Below are 14,479 nucleotides of genomic sequence, written 5' to 3'. Positions count from 1 at the left end.
ATCAAAATAACTACAAAACAACTTAAAATAACTACAAAGAGACACAAAAAAACTACAAAGAGACTCAAAGCGACTACAAAGACCTGAAAAACTACAAAGAAACTCAAAACAATTGCAAAGCAACTTAAAATAACTACAGAGACTCAAAACTTCAAAGTGAGTCAAAATAACTACAAAGTAACTTAAAACACTACAAAGAGATGCAAAATAACTGCATGACAATCATTTTATGTCTCTTTGAATCTATGGGGTGGGGGGTGGGGGGTTATATTAATTGGACATGTTCAAGTATATACCTGAGTATCAGTATACAGTATAAGAGTAAATGTACTCTCCACCTCATGGCAGAGACAGTTACATAATTGTCTCCCAAGCTGTGTGACTTTTACAATGTGCTTTCCTGAGAGATTCTTCGTGTTAAAAATGAACTTCCTCTGTGCTCTCTGACTTTACCTTCCCATGACATGAAAACTTGTTACCTCTTTGCTCTTCTCTCTGAGACGTTTTGCAATGCTCGAGTTGATAAACAAAGCCACGTGTTGCAAGGAAGTTTCCAAAGTGGGCGGACCTCATGTATTTCCGGGTTCTGAGCTGAGGATATAAGAAGAGCTGCGCAATGTCAACAGTAGACCAGAAATAATCGCTTTCAAGAAGGGATACATCTTAACTCAAACCGGGACTGTTTTCTGACACTTTTTTAGATTTGTTTAACTCAGACTCATCGAGCTAGGATGCCTTTCCTCGGACAGGACTGGAGGTCACCGGGTCAGAGTTGGGTTAAAACGGAGGAGGGATGGAAAAAGACAACAGCTGACGACAAAAACAACAACGTCTCCGTGGAGAGGTTGGTCATTAAATTAAACATGTCCTGAGAGATACCGCTGCCTCCATCACTACTGTTTTGAAATTGCGCAACTCTTAAATGCGCCACCACTTCTCTTTAGTCAGAGAAAGATGGAGGAGGAGAGAAGGAGGGGGAGATATTGTGCAGAAAGTCCAAAACAGCACTTAGAACAAAGAAAGGCAGGGTTACAGAGTGGAGGCCTGCACTTTCAAGATGTTTCCATCTCATTAACCTCGATGTCTTTGTTTTTTCTGGGGCCATGTTCCTTTTTACAGGCTAATCACTAGGCTATTAATAACCTCACAACAAGTGAGTGGATTAACAAACGTCTGTTGAGCCTGTCCACTTTCCAACATGACTGCACTGACTTCTGTAGTACCAGGAAAATCATTTAACATGGCCTCAGGTTACAGTTAAATCACGTTTCCCCCCTTTCAAATACAGTTAAATCACGTGCATAGCAAAGGCAGCAGAAATATATTTGATGCCTTTGTTTTGATGTTAGAGTGTGCTCTCTGCACAGAAGGAAAAAAAAACTGAAAAAGCCTATAAACTGCAGCATATAAAGCCTGCACTACTGTGAGTAGTGAGATAAAGTGGTGAAATGATGCCTTTAATGAAATATGGGGTCTGTGTGTTTTTCCAGCTTCTGCAAAGCCGAGGAGGAGGAGTGTTTCAACAAGGAGAACCTGCTGCTCTCTCTCAGCTACGACATGGCTGCCAAGAAGAGGAAAAAAGACCTAATGAACAACAACACCAAGGTCCCCTGTGAGTCACAATGAGAGAGTCACACAGTCGAGCTTATTGTATAAATATGCAAAGGATAACATTCTGTTATTTTATGTGTGGGGTTATAAATCACGTAATAATACACCAAAGGCAGGTTCTGGACCAAAAATATTAGCCGGGGAGGCTCATGAGGATGTTATGTAACATTCATGAGGAAGAACTAATAATATTGTTCATGATTAATTTTCCATCATTTCATAAACTCTATTTCAATAACTATGCCAACTCTGGAATCGTATCATATTTGTGATGTGTGTGCGTGTGCATTTGTCACAGTGCTCCTAAGCTGCTTAATGAGGGCAGGCCACTAATATAAACATTCTGCTTTCTCACAGATTTCCACAGGGAAAAGTGGATTTACGTTCATAAAGGAAGCACCAAGGAGGTAACAAACCGTCTCATTTAGTTTCACATCAACTTTTCATATCATCATTGCTAATGTAAACATGTTGAGAAAAGTCTATACTCCTGCCGAGGATCGCAATCTAATACCCTGATAATTAAATTCTCCCAGCGCCACGGATATTGTACACTGGGAGAGGCCTTCAACCGCTTAGATTTCTGCAGCGCCATCAAGGACACAAGGAGATTTAATTACGTCGTCAGAGTGAGTTCACATCTCTTTCTTTTCTTCCAGTTTCTTTTGTGTACCTTTTGTTGCTTTTCCTCTGTGGTTGTCAATAGGAGGTGTTTTGTTAGTGGCGGAGAAGGGGTTAAGGTTAAGAGGGTGTGTAGACTTTTGCCAGGCTCTTATCAATGCTCTGCAGACAAGAGTCTCTCAGTGGTGATGATACAGACTCAGGGAGTGTATGTGTGTGTGTTTGTGGTAGGATAGGAGTGTAACACAGAATGACATTTTTAGATTTTTTTTAAAAATAGGATTAAATTAGAATTAATTTCTCAATATTTAGACTAAACACTTTTCAGCAAAACAAAGACCCACAATCTCAACAACAAAACAAGCCAACAATAACACACATACTCCAAGTAAATGCATAAGCTCAACATCTGTATCTTCCAAAATATGTAAATAAAAATACACATACAACACATACAACTCAAATATCATTCCTCTTTATTGAGTACCCCTATCTTTTATCCTTCACCAATTCAAATATTCAAAAACAACATGATCTTTTAAATAGTGACCACTTAATAGTGATGTCCGAGGTAACATCAGTGTCTGCCCATCCAACATTTCAAACAACAAAAACAAACCAAACAAAAATACGTCAGCCCACAAGCAAAAAAAGTTTATATAGCATGACACTTTGCTGATAATATAATTGCTAAAGCCATTTTGCATCCCTGCACTGAGTTGAAACAAAGCTGTATTTAAAATCAGTTCCTATTTGTTGCACAATACATTTGTTTTTTAAGAGTAAGGCTGATGCATGGACCCGTAAAATGTCCCACAATGTCAGTTGTAATTAGGGATACCAAATGGCTCTGTGACAAATGTCAACTAGCAGGAAGGCTATGACCTCATCAACATTTTAGTAGATCATTATCAATAATGTAATTGTATTTAGAGCTGCAACAATTAATTGATTAGTTGCCAACTATTACATTAATTGCCAACTGTTTTGATAATCTGTTTGAGTAACTTTTTAAAGGAAAAAAGTCAAGATTATCTGATTCCAGCTTGTTAAATGCATGTATTTTCTTGTTTTGTTAGTCCTCTGTGACATTAAACTGAATATCTTTGGGTAATGGATAAAACAAGACATCTGAGGACGTCAGTAATCAACATTTTTCACCATTTATGAGTCTGGGTTCTAAGTGTAAAACTGATGCACTATGTTGAACTCTAAACTCCCACATTGTCTATATGTAGTCTGTATGTAGTTTTTACACCAAGCCAAATGCTCTTTGAAAAATGCCCACTAGAGGGCTGTGTGTGAGACATAATTAACATTATCAGTAATGTAATTGCATTGTGGGACATCAATACAAAGTCACCTAGTTGAACTTGGAGCGTTTCCTCCTCCACATCAAAGCGTCACCACAGTGAACAGCAGCTCTCCCACATGTTCTCCCATGTGAGCTGAGGGCTGCATGTGGTCGTGTTCTCCTGTGCTGGTGGGGGCAGGAATGGGGGGGGGGGGGCTGTGCGGTGAGGTGCGACCACCCGACAGGGGTTTATGAAACCAGACCTGGTGGTTGTCAGGTGATTCAGACCCCCAAACACACACACATACTGACACACTTGTCTCTGCCAAGCACAGGCCGTCTCCTTTTGTGTTGTCTCTTATTCTCTATTCCGTTCTATCATATGCCACAATTTTCACCTCACTTTAGCCGCCCTGTATCTTTCCTATCCAAACATTTGTGATGGGGTGTACCAATTCAGACATGGTCAGGAAGAGATATATAGTGATACTGCAGGGAGGTTACGGCTGTTTTGTTCTTTTATCTCCTGTCATAAACACCAGTATAAGGTATTGCCACTATAATAATATTCCTGAGGCACCAGAATACAAAACATTCTGGTATTCCACAAGAAATCTAAGTTTTCAATTTCTTCACAAATAACTTTCCACAGATATTTGGCTGCTTGTGTCTGTCTCTGAAGTTTTGGATTGACCTTTTAGCGCAGGCTTCAGCTAACAAGTGCAGTGTAGTGTGGTAAGCCCAAAGAACAATATGGCTGTGTAACACTAGCGTCTAGTCTGGACACAGTGTCCTAGGTCACTGCTCTTCACCGGTTGTGTCTGATGGCATTTGCGGGTTCATTTAACTCCGTCTCGGTTACACAGATCAGTTTCGTCCACAAAGAGACAACAAGTGGTCCTCTCTGTTTTGTTTTTTTTCACAGGGCAGACATTAGAGGTTACTTCAAGGAGACAGAAACCTTAAAATGAATGTGTGTTAAGATGCAGGGTTTTGAATACTGCCGGTGTGTTTGTGGAAAAAAGTAGGAGCCGCACGCCAAGCTATGAAGTGCAGTTTAGCGAACAGTGGGGGCTAAAAGTAGATACGGAAACGCACATTGTTCTGCCCGGCTGCTCTACAAAGAGAGGAACACTTGATGAGCTGCTAAAAGAAGAAGGGCATGGGATTAGGTTTTAGGAATGGAACTGGAAAGAATGGAAAAAAAAAATGGTGCCAGGGAGGGAGAAGAAGCTTAAAATTGGTTTAAAAACAGACAGGGAGGTTGAGGATGAAGGAGAGAAGTAATTTAGCTCAAAGTTATTGAGTGTGTTAATAAGATTCCCAAAATCACTGAATCGGTAAACCTTTATTGTTTTTTTTAATAATATAAGTAACTACAGATACAAAAACACATCAAGAAAAAGACCAAATATATGTAAAATACTGCCTATAAAATTTAAAAGATAAAAACAGTTTTCATTATGTTCCATAAACAAATATCGAACAGATATGCTAATATCAATATAGACTGATATAGGTGTGCTAGGCCAATAACAATTGGTCTGACTGAAATCAAAAGTTTCCATTAGCAATACTTTTTTGATACCATGTGGTAAAGTGATACTATGTCCTTTAGTACTTATCAGTTGACAAACATTATGGGCCCAATATTGGCCTATCACAGCTACATAGGTATTTGTAGATATCGGCATGTTCTCCAGTATGCACCTATATGACAATTTTTTTTTAACAGAATATAATACAGATTGTTTTTGTTTGTGAATTTGATCTTTTTTTCTTAATTCAGATTTAATATACACATATTTGTTTTTTTTTAATTTATAGTTATTTCTAATTATTAAACATTTTTGTAAATAAAGTTCATTGTTATATTGTAACATATCCTTCAGATTCAGGAATTTATAAAACCCTAATATCAGTATCGACATCGGCCCCAAAATCCAGGATTGGTTGGGCCCTAATTATAGTACCAAAGCAATACAAAATGATCCAGGCATACTGAAATCAGATGTGTTCAGTGACTTTTGTACCAGCACTGTGTGCAAGTTGTTATTTAAAAAAAAAAGAAAGGAAAAGAAGTATTTTGTGTGCCTAAGTGATATGGTATCAAGAGAGTATAATTGTGTTTTTTTTAATATACCAATATGGTGTTGTGGCAGCCCTCCTAACACTAAATATCCCCTCCAGTTTACCAAAAGTCCCCCACAATATGTTGATGTTGATATTATGACAAAGGTCACATGCTCTGGGGCAGAGTTGAGCAAGGGGGGAACTTGAGTTTCTCCATGATGTCACAGCATCTGTTACATGCCAGACATGCCAGCCTGGAAGCCGCTGTTTGTCCACTCGCCAACGGCAACAACCTCGCAGACATAGAACACACACAAGCATGCATGGACACACAAGTGCCAACACACACTTTCTGTCAAATGATTCAGCTAATTCACATGATGAGAGGATCAGGAGTCAAATGATTAAAAGCTTGTTTGTGGAGGCTGACGCTGTCGACAGCCCGGGCTGATGTCCAGCACCTTTCCAGTAGCTTCTTCTTCCCCCCTAAAGACACCGAGAGCCAAGAATGCTGTTATATGGTTGTTGGATCCAGCTCCGGTTCAGAGTAATGACCAGGTGGAACGGCTCCAGATTCAGTTCTAGACAGCATTTATTGTAACGAGTGCCTTTGTAAGAATGCAGCATAACAAACATTAAGTAATGAGGCGAAGGAACAGAGAGTCTCCACGGCTGACGGGCTGAAATTTATGTTGTGTTTCTTTCTTTCTTTCTGTCTCTTTCTCTGCTCTAGCTCCTGGAGCTTATCGCCAAGTCCCAGCTCCCCTCGCTCAGTGGAGTGGCGCAGAAAAACTACATGAATATTCTGGAGAGAGTGGTACAGAAAGGTGAGCCCTGTCGTCGCTCATTTAAAGTCACTCTGCTAGTTTGCCTCTCAGTTTCTCTCCTTTATGTGCCCGAGGGTTTCATCTTTCTGCTCTCATCTGTTCTTTTTTCACACCCACAGACACACACGTTCCTCTTACATGTATAAAAATACTCAGATGCTCAGTTCGCCACTCATTCTTTTTATTTCATTTTCCCTTTTGTTAGTGCAAATATACAGAGAATTACACTCTTCATTTCTTGCATAATAGAAGTAGAGCAAAAATGAAGCCTTCCTGCGCTCTTGTTTGCACCAATAGGTGAGGAAATGAGCCCTGGCCACATCTGAAGGGGGCCGGGGAGTGAATTTAGTGCTTTAATGGCACAGTGAAAAACACTGACAGTCACCAGACTCCTCTGCAGGCCACAGTGTAAACTAAATGTTCCCTCTGCTAAACACAGATTCAGGTTGTTTAGGTGGTGTTATGAAACCTCAAATATTGTGAGCATCACAGCAAGAGAGTACAGCCACTCCAGAACATTTGGTTTAATAATGTTCTTTTCGATGACTCACAATAAATATTGTTCTGTTTGGCTATTTGCCTGGTAGATACTAATCTTTCTGTAGTGCACAGGCTTTAAAGCAGCACTTTCAGGTCATGACTGGAACAACAAATGGAGTTCAGTGAATATCCCCTGATTCTCTCCTCAGTTCTCGATGATCAGCAGAACGTCCGTCCCATCAAGGAGCTGCTGCAGACACTCTATGTCTCGCTGTGTGGTCTGGTTCAGGACATGGGCAAGTCCGTCCTGGTGGGGAACATCAACATCTGGGTGCAACGCATGGAGAACATCATGCAGTGGCAGCAGCAGCTGGACAATATCCAGATCAACAGGGTAAGCTCCTGCCCAAAATATGAGACAAAGATTTAGGGATGTAAATGCAAGTTTCCACTATATTCATGACTTTTTCTGCATCCCGTTTCCCTCAGCCCACGTCTACAGGCATGACTCTGACCGACCTGCCCGCCAGTCTGCAGTTGAACATCATGCAGCGTCTGTCTGATGGCAGGGACCTGGTCAGCCTGGGCCAGGTGTGCCCTGACCTGGGGTCCCTCACTGAGGACCGGCTGCTGTGGAAGAGACTCTGCCAGTACCACTTCACAGACAGACAGGCATGTAGAAATAACAATAATAATAATAATAGTAATGGCTCAGTGTATATAGAACATTTAAAAACAGTTTGCAAAGTGCTTTGACAGGCAAAGCAAGGCAGGGAGTCAAGAAGCAACCCTTCAACAGAAGCCAAACTGCCCAAAAAAAAATCAAGCTAAATGATGATAAAGTTGAAAAAAAAAGATGTATGCTAAAAAGCAGAAGACAGAATGTCTAAATAAAATAATAGAATGTGAAATTGTTGCACATATCCTCTTAATCCAGTTAGTTATCTGCTGTAGTGTTTTATTCAAGAAGCTACCCAACTACAAAAAAGAGTGAGAATGATATACTCTTCCTAGTTGTCTTCCTCGCCGTCCTCAAACTGTGTCACTGCTCCAGATGACCTGCCAGTTACATACTTGTGACAGTTAAAGTAAGATAACAGAGCGCTCTTCTTGACATACGTGTCATTTAAATCACTCCACAAGCAGGTCAAGCTTCTCTGATAAACAAGACTTACCACTGGAAAATGGGAGGCTGCAGGGTGTGCTAACTGTCTGACACTACAGTAACCTAGCACCGAGTTTAAAAGCATGCACTTGATAAGCGAGTGAGTCGGGCTCAGACTTTAAGCTAAAGTAGGTTACGGTAAATCTTCCCTACAGGTTCAGCTTTATTTTGTGTTTGGGGGAAAAACTCTCTGCGCTAATGCTCGTAAAACCTCCGTTCTTTTGAGTATTTACTTTGTGTGTAGTAGTGAACTGGAGTACGGGCGAAATTCTCATGAAAGCCGAGATTAAAGTCGATATTTCAAAGTATTTTTCTTTCCTTGGTTCATGTCTCTAAAGTCTGTTCGTCATCTTCTTCAGATCCGAAAGCGCCTGATGGTGTCAGATAAAGGTCACCTGGAGTGGAAGAAGATGTACTTTAAGCTGAGCCGCTGCTATCCTCACAGAGAGCAATACAGTGACACCCTGCACTTCTGCACACACTGCCACATCCTCTTCTGGAAGGTAGCGTGTGTGTGTTTTTCTCTCCTTTCACTTTGCACTTGATCAAAGTGGATAAGAAACTAAAATGTTACCTTTTGTAAAGATGCACGTAAAAGATAAAACAGAAAAAAAAATATTGATTTTTATGTCTTTGTTTTCTCAGGACACAAACCATCCCTGCACAGCCAACAACCCAGAAAGTTGCACCATGTCCCTCTCCCCACAAGACTTTATCAATCTTTTCAACTTCTGATCCACTCCGCCCCTGAAAATCCACATGGACTGACTGTACATACTGTACATATAAAATGTACAATATTGTTTTTGTTTAATAGGACATTAAATTCCTGGATGTGTAATTAGTTTGAGGTAAGACCGGAGGGGGCTCAGGCAGTGGGACAATTATGCAATCATGTTTCTTTTGAAAGAGTACAGAGGCTCCTGGAAGAGTTCGCTGTTGAAAGTGAGTGAATGTGACCGAGATGTTGGAGAAATCAAACTGTGGTTGGAGGAGGGAAGAGCAGTGAATAAAGGGAACACTCATCTGTCAGTGTTTAGTCTTAGATTTTTTTTTTTTTTTAATTACACCTCTGAAGTAAACCTTACCTTTGATGTGTACACTTGTTTTTCCCAGTTTGAAGAATTTGTTTTTTTTTGTTTTGTTTGGGTTTTTTTTTTCTCAACACAGGAACTAGGAAGATTATTGTTTGAAATTGCAATTTGTTTAATATATTATACAAGGCCTGCTCACATGGGGGGATGCAATGTGTTTGACATTCAGATGAAGTTTGCAGTAATAATCTGTTTGGCACTGGGACAGAGAGGTAAATCTTGGGTTGCTGCGGTACCTAAGGGAAAATGAATGTAAGTTACAGAGTCAGTAATTGATAATTAGATTGAGTTATGACTTCTTTGATATATTGACACACCACAGTATGTTTTCTATTTTTCTTTGTTGTTTTTCACTTTTATAAAGATTTGATATGACTTTTTTAAAAATGAATTGTGTTTGTTTTCTGCTGTGGCTGCTATAGCAACAGCACCTGAGTGCAGTATTACCAAAGATATCAAAGTCACTATAACAATGGTGTGTGCCTTATCATGAAACTTGAAACCGGTACAATAATCCTTAATTCTTGTTTGCAATGTTTTCAAATCTTGATGCTGTTTAATCAATGCAACAAATGTCTCATTTACAGTTTAGCAAAGATCTGAGGCTTGATACCAAAGTTGAGTGTTTGAAACATCTTATTTCTTTGTAGCCTCTTGCATGATTTTTTAAAACACCCAGCTGATTGAGTTTACTTATTTATTTATTGAGATTCTTGCAAGTGGCTCATCTTGCACTATTGCGTTTGAAGGAATGAAAATATTGCTATAGAGGTGCAATTTGACCCAGACTTTCCTCTATCACTGCTCAGACAGTGAGGATTGATGTACATGCTATGCAATGCGTTCTGTTCATGTTCTGTTGAATAAATAAAAGAAAGTAACTTGTCAGTTATTTGTAGTTCACTTCACTTCATAGCACGCAGTGAAGCACATTAACATGCAGTTGAAATCTTTGCTTGGATTGGGTAGGCACAGACATATCAAAGTGGCATATGTTCAATTCACACAGCAGACCAAAGTTAATATTACGCATGGATAAACAAAATACAATCTGCATTAGGCTGTAAACCAGCAACTAATATGCATTGCCTTCTTGCATGCAATAATAACTAATTCTCTCATACACACCTTCAGCCTCTCGTGTGCAATATTAATTTGATCTCTCTCGCGCGTACCTTCAACCTCTTGCGCACAATAACTTCGTCTCACGCAACTTAAACCTCGCACGCATAACAATAACTCACTCTCTTGCGTGCGCATCTTCTGTATTATGATCAACGATGGAATCTAGACAGAAGGACATGTTGGTTTATCACTGTGCAGCACTGGTCATATACTTGGGATTTTAAAGTTTCAATTACTAAGTTTTGCTGTATGTACTTTACTAGGGAGGATGAACTTTATTGCTTCAATTGACTACATTGTGCATCAATACTGACTGGATTAACGCATGAAAAGTGTGAAAGCTGATCTTCAAATGAAGAAGTGGTTAATCTTTCTAATGTTTTGATTCAATGTGAAAAAATAAATAAATAAAAAAGCACATTGTGGAAACCTGTCAATGAGATGTTTTGAAGCATTTTTTTTACAATCAGAACATTAGAATTCATGCATTGATTGCTTTTAATTAAGTTCGGTTAAAGGAGAAATCTGTAATAAGTTTACTGTAATAACTCATAATGTGACCATGATATGTCAGCAGATGTCATCAGATCAGAGCTTCTGTGTCAGATTAACTGTTCTGTTTGCCTGTTTCACAGTAATCGGAGTTCAAATTGATGTTGAATGTTCTCTGAATGAGGTAGTGTCTGTTCATGAGTCATAAGAAATAATTTATAATCTTGCAGAAGTCAGAGATGTTTAAAATAGTTAAACTGAACAAAATGTTGATTCTGTCTGACTGTCTGTCTAACAGTCAGACAGACAGTCACTGAACTCAAACTCCAGAGTGTGTATTTTCAGATCAGTGGGCTTTTATTTTCAGGACAACAGACTGAACTTTACATCAACTGACAGAGTTATAAACAGCTGATCAACTGATGTTAGAGGACTGGTTCATACTTGTTATTGTCAGTTGACCATGTTGCTCCTGCAATGTTTCACTTTGCTCCCTGAGTCTGGGGAGGAGGCAGCCAGGGGGAGACAACTCAGAATAATCATCAGGTCTCTGAATGAAATCATCCCACTAAGTTTGTCATTCAAATAAATGTTTAGCTAAATCACAAAAACTTTATGAGTTGCTGACATGTTGCTGACAATTTAGCTTTATTGTAAATTTATTGTTACTGTAAGATATGCTGTAGCTCTTTTTCTTTTACTGTTATTCTTCCAGACTCAAAGAATTGGAATTACTTCTGCTATCTTCACCTGATGTTATTTATGGTAGTGCAGTTTTGGCCATGGAGTGTGGGGTTGGGTTGGGGTGGACAGAGCTGGGGTTGGTAGGGTCTCTCTCTTTATTGACAGCTTAAAAATATGTATGTAAACAAACAAAAATAAAACAGACATGAACAAGACCCTGCAGCAGACTGACTCCTGCCTTGCTGGTCTGGGAGTGGTCCAAGGGGAGGAGAAAGCAAAGACCTGCAGTGGGCCAGCGTCCTGCCCTGGACCTTGATGTGGCTCAAAGCGAGATTTCCCTTAAAATAAAAATAGAAAAGTCAGTCTTGTAGTGTTATAATATTACCTTATATCACTGCTATGGATGGCTGGCTGGCAGGCCAGCCTGTCAGACTCAATGCTGGCCTGACGTCAGCCTCCAGTGTTGGGCAGGCAATGAAATCTGGTTTGAAATCACAATTGGGTATCTGTCAAACTCTAAATGTTGTCTTGACATCAGCCTCCAGTGTTTATTAGGATTAATCACAATGTGTTGGGCGCTTATGTGTGAGTCAAAGTATTGTGGGCTGAAGCAGTAGAACAAGTTTCTGAGTTCACACTCCTCTGTCATTCTCAGCATTCCACCATGAAAAATAGCTCTATTTGTCATGACTTATTTTTTCCATCTATTTACTGTAAATACTTTTTGTGTATAATTTATTTTATTGTGAGTAGTATGACGAGAACTACTACTAGTATCTCATTAGACAACCCTGTGTTGTAAAATGATCAATAAATACATCTTGTACTTTGTAAAATGAATGGTATTTATCATAGAAATACTTATCACTTGGCAGCTTAGACAAAATCCAACTGGTATATCAACGAACGACTGATAATTAGGACATTAGACTACTGAGGATTAATTTCACTGAACATCAGTTGCTGTAGATTATTTTAAGTCAGTCAGAGCATTTTCTCACATGTCATTAAAGTAAAATCACAGACGTAAATACTAAATTTAACAATGGCTGAACTCCATTTAGCTGCTCCAGTCTCAGCGTCCTGGTATTTTGCATGCTGACCCACTGTCACCCTGTCATGACTTAGTAGAAAACTTGAATAGAACAGAGCCATTATTTGATATTAGTGCCTGACACACCGAAAAGGAATGAAGCCATTATTAATATTATTAACCTGTGCTTTTCTTGCCCTGACAAGTGTTGTTGCTATGACGATGGGCTGTGAAAGCAGATTAGATTCAGTTATTTTGTCAAAAAAAGTGCAGGGATTCATGTTGTGGCAGTGCCATGTTGGAATATTTGGGCACAGCCCCCTTGTAATAAAATATAAATGTCACCAGTGGTGGAATGTAGGAACGGAGCAAAGTATATTTACTCAAGTACAGTTCTGAGGTTTGAGGCCAGGAGGCAGGGGGCGATGGCTCCCTCGGGTGGTCCCGTGTTTGAAAAAACGCTGCATAAATGCCCTCTTGGTTGCCCCTGAAGTAGATAAAACTTGGTAAAATGCCCCCTAGAGCACCCTTTCACTGTCCAAAATGCATTGGTGGAAAAAGTACTGAAAATCTGTACAGGTACTGTTATATTACTAAAATATTACTCAAAAACCACTGCTGTTAAAAATATTTAAAAGTAAAGTAGTATAAGTGACTTTTTCAGTGTTAGTGTTTAATGTATTATCAGTAGCAGGCATTCAAATGAGTTTCGCTTTTGCTAAATCTTTAGACTAAATTAGTCGCACTGTTCTGCTCAGTGGTCACAGTCACTTCTGAGAACCTGTGCCTGCTGCAGTATTTTCTTTTCTTTCTTTCTTTTCTTTTTTTCTATATGTCAGGGTTTTCTATGGCTTGTTTGAGAGCAGATAACCTTACTGACTACAAACAGATGGCAGATGAAAGGTTTGGATTACACTGTGTAATGTAAAGTGTGAGTAAAAGTGCAAATTTAAGAATATACAAGTACCCAGAAAACTACTTGATTACAGTAAAGTGAGTATTTGTAATTGCTTCCACTCCTTATATAGTGTGGTTAAGTTTCTTTTATGGTATCCTTATAGTGGATAAAATGCAATGCAGTGCAATTAGCCACCCTACATGCTTGGAAATTAGTTGGCTTGTTCATGCCTCTAAAATTATACATGATGAAACAACCAGGGATTGGAACTGTTTCCCCATAAATGTATTACGACTTCTGGCATGCTGGTTCCCCACCACATACGGCTTGGTGTTTTTCGCTCCTGCCCCTCAGAAAGCCTGAGTCTGCCCCTGCTCCAGACTCTGTCTCATCTGGACAGTAGATGGACAGGAACATGGCAGAGAAATAAGGGACTGAAAGGGGTGTTCCCTTGACACTGGCACTTTGATTTACGTCTCACCAGGAGAAAGGTAGAGAACAATATGTTCTAAATCTATTAAAGTAAATTTTCTTCTTCCTGTTGGCCATTTGAAGCATCATGACCCTCTTTGCTGCTTTGGGATCTGTAGTTATTTCTCTGTGCAAACTATGACTTGGTGTTTGTCTTCCTCTAGTGGTCAATCACTGTACTGAGAGAGTCAGCTTCACAACTATTTACTGTCAGTTCAGGCTTATTGGTTAATGCAGTCTTGGTTGATCTATAATGTGTGTCAAATGAGAGAATGCAAAGTATCTATACAGGCAAAAGGCTACAGACATTATATTCTTTATCACTGGTTCTCAACCTGGGGATCATGAGTCTCCATGTCTGTTCAGACTCATATAATTTATGTAGTGAAGACTGAGGGGATTTATTATTGAACTTACCACTATATTGACCTGTAACTTTTAAGCAATTCAATTAAAGGTATATAAAGTATTTTTGGGGGGAATCACTATACATGTTTGATTCCAGGAAATGATATGCAGTGACGAAGATACTGTCTTCACTTAGAGATTTTTACGCTTTTTACATACACATGTGCTGGCTTAGTTTTGTGTTATTCAGAGGCTTTAATTAT

At 39.3% G+C, this 14,479-nt stretch overlaps 1 protein-coding gene across 1 annotated transcript; it reads left to right on the top strand.

Moving 5' to 3' along the window:
• Nucleotides 1-608: 608 nt before the first annotated feature.
• On the top strand, nt 609-10,051 carry fbxo32 (F-box protein 32). Its single transcript, XM_084726236.1, has 9 exons — nt 609-844; nt 1,491-1,612; nt 1,969-2,018; nt 2,148-2,240; nt 6,333-6,426; nt 7,116-7,300; nt 7,396-7,578; nt 8,431-8,574; nt 8,717-10,051. Exons 1-9 carry the CDS (start codon nt 732-734, stop codon nt 8,804-8,806), a joined length of 1,074 nt encoding a protein of 357 aa, XP_084582362.1. The 5' UTR covers nt 609-731; the 3' UTR covers nt 8,807-10,051.
• Nucleotides 10,052-14,479: the final 4,428 nt, after the last annotated feature.

The sequence above is a fragment of the Lutjanus erythropterus genome, chromosome 9, assembly GCF_056507025.1.
Source record: "Lutjanus erythropterus isolate fLutEry1 chromosome 9, fLutEry1.hap2, whole genome shotgun sequence".
Taxonomy (NCBI): Eukaryota; Metazoa; Chordata; class Actinopteri; order Lutjaniformes; family Lutjanidae; genus Lutjanus; species Lutjanus erythropterus.
Note: the sequence above shows the minus strand (reverse complement) of the source record. Positions and strands in the feature narration are given on the sequence as shown.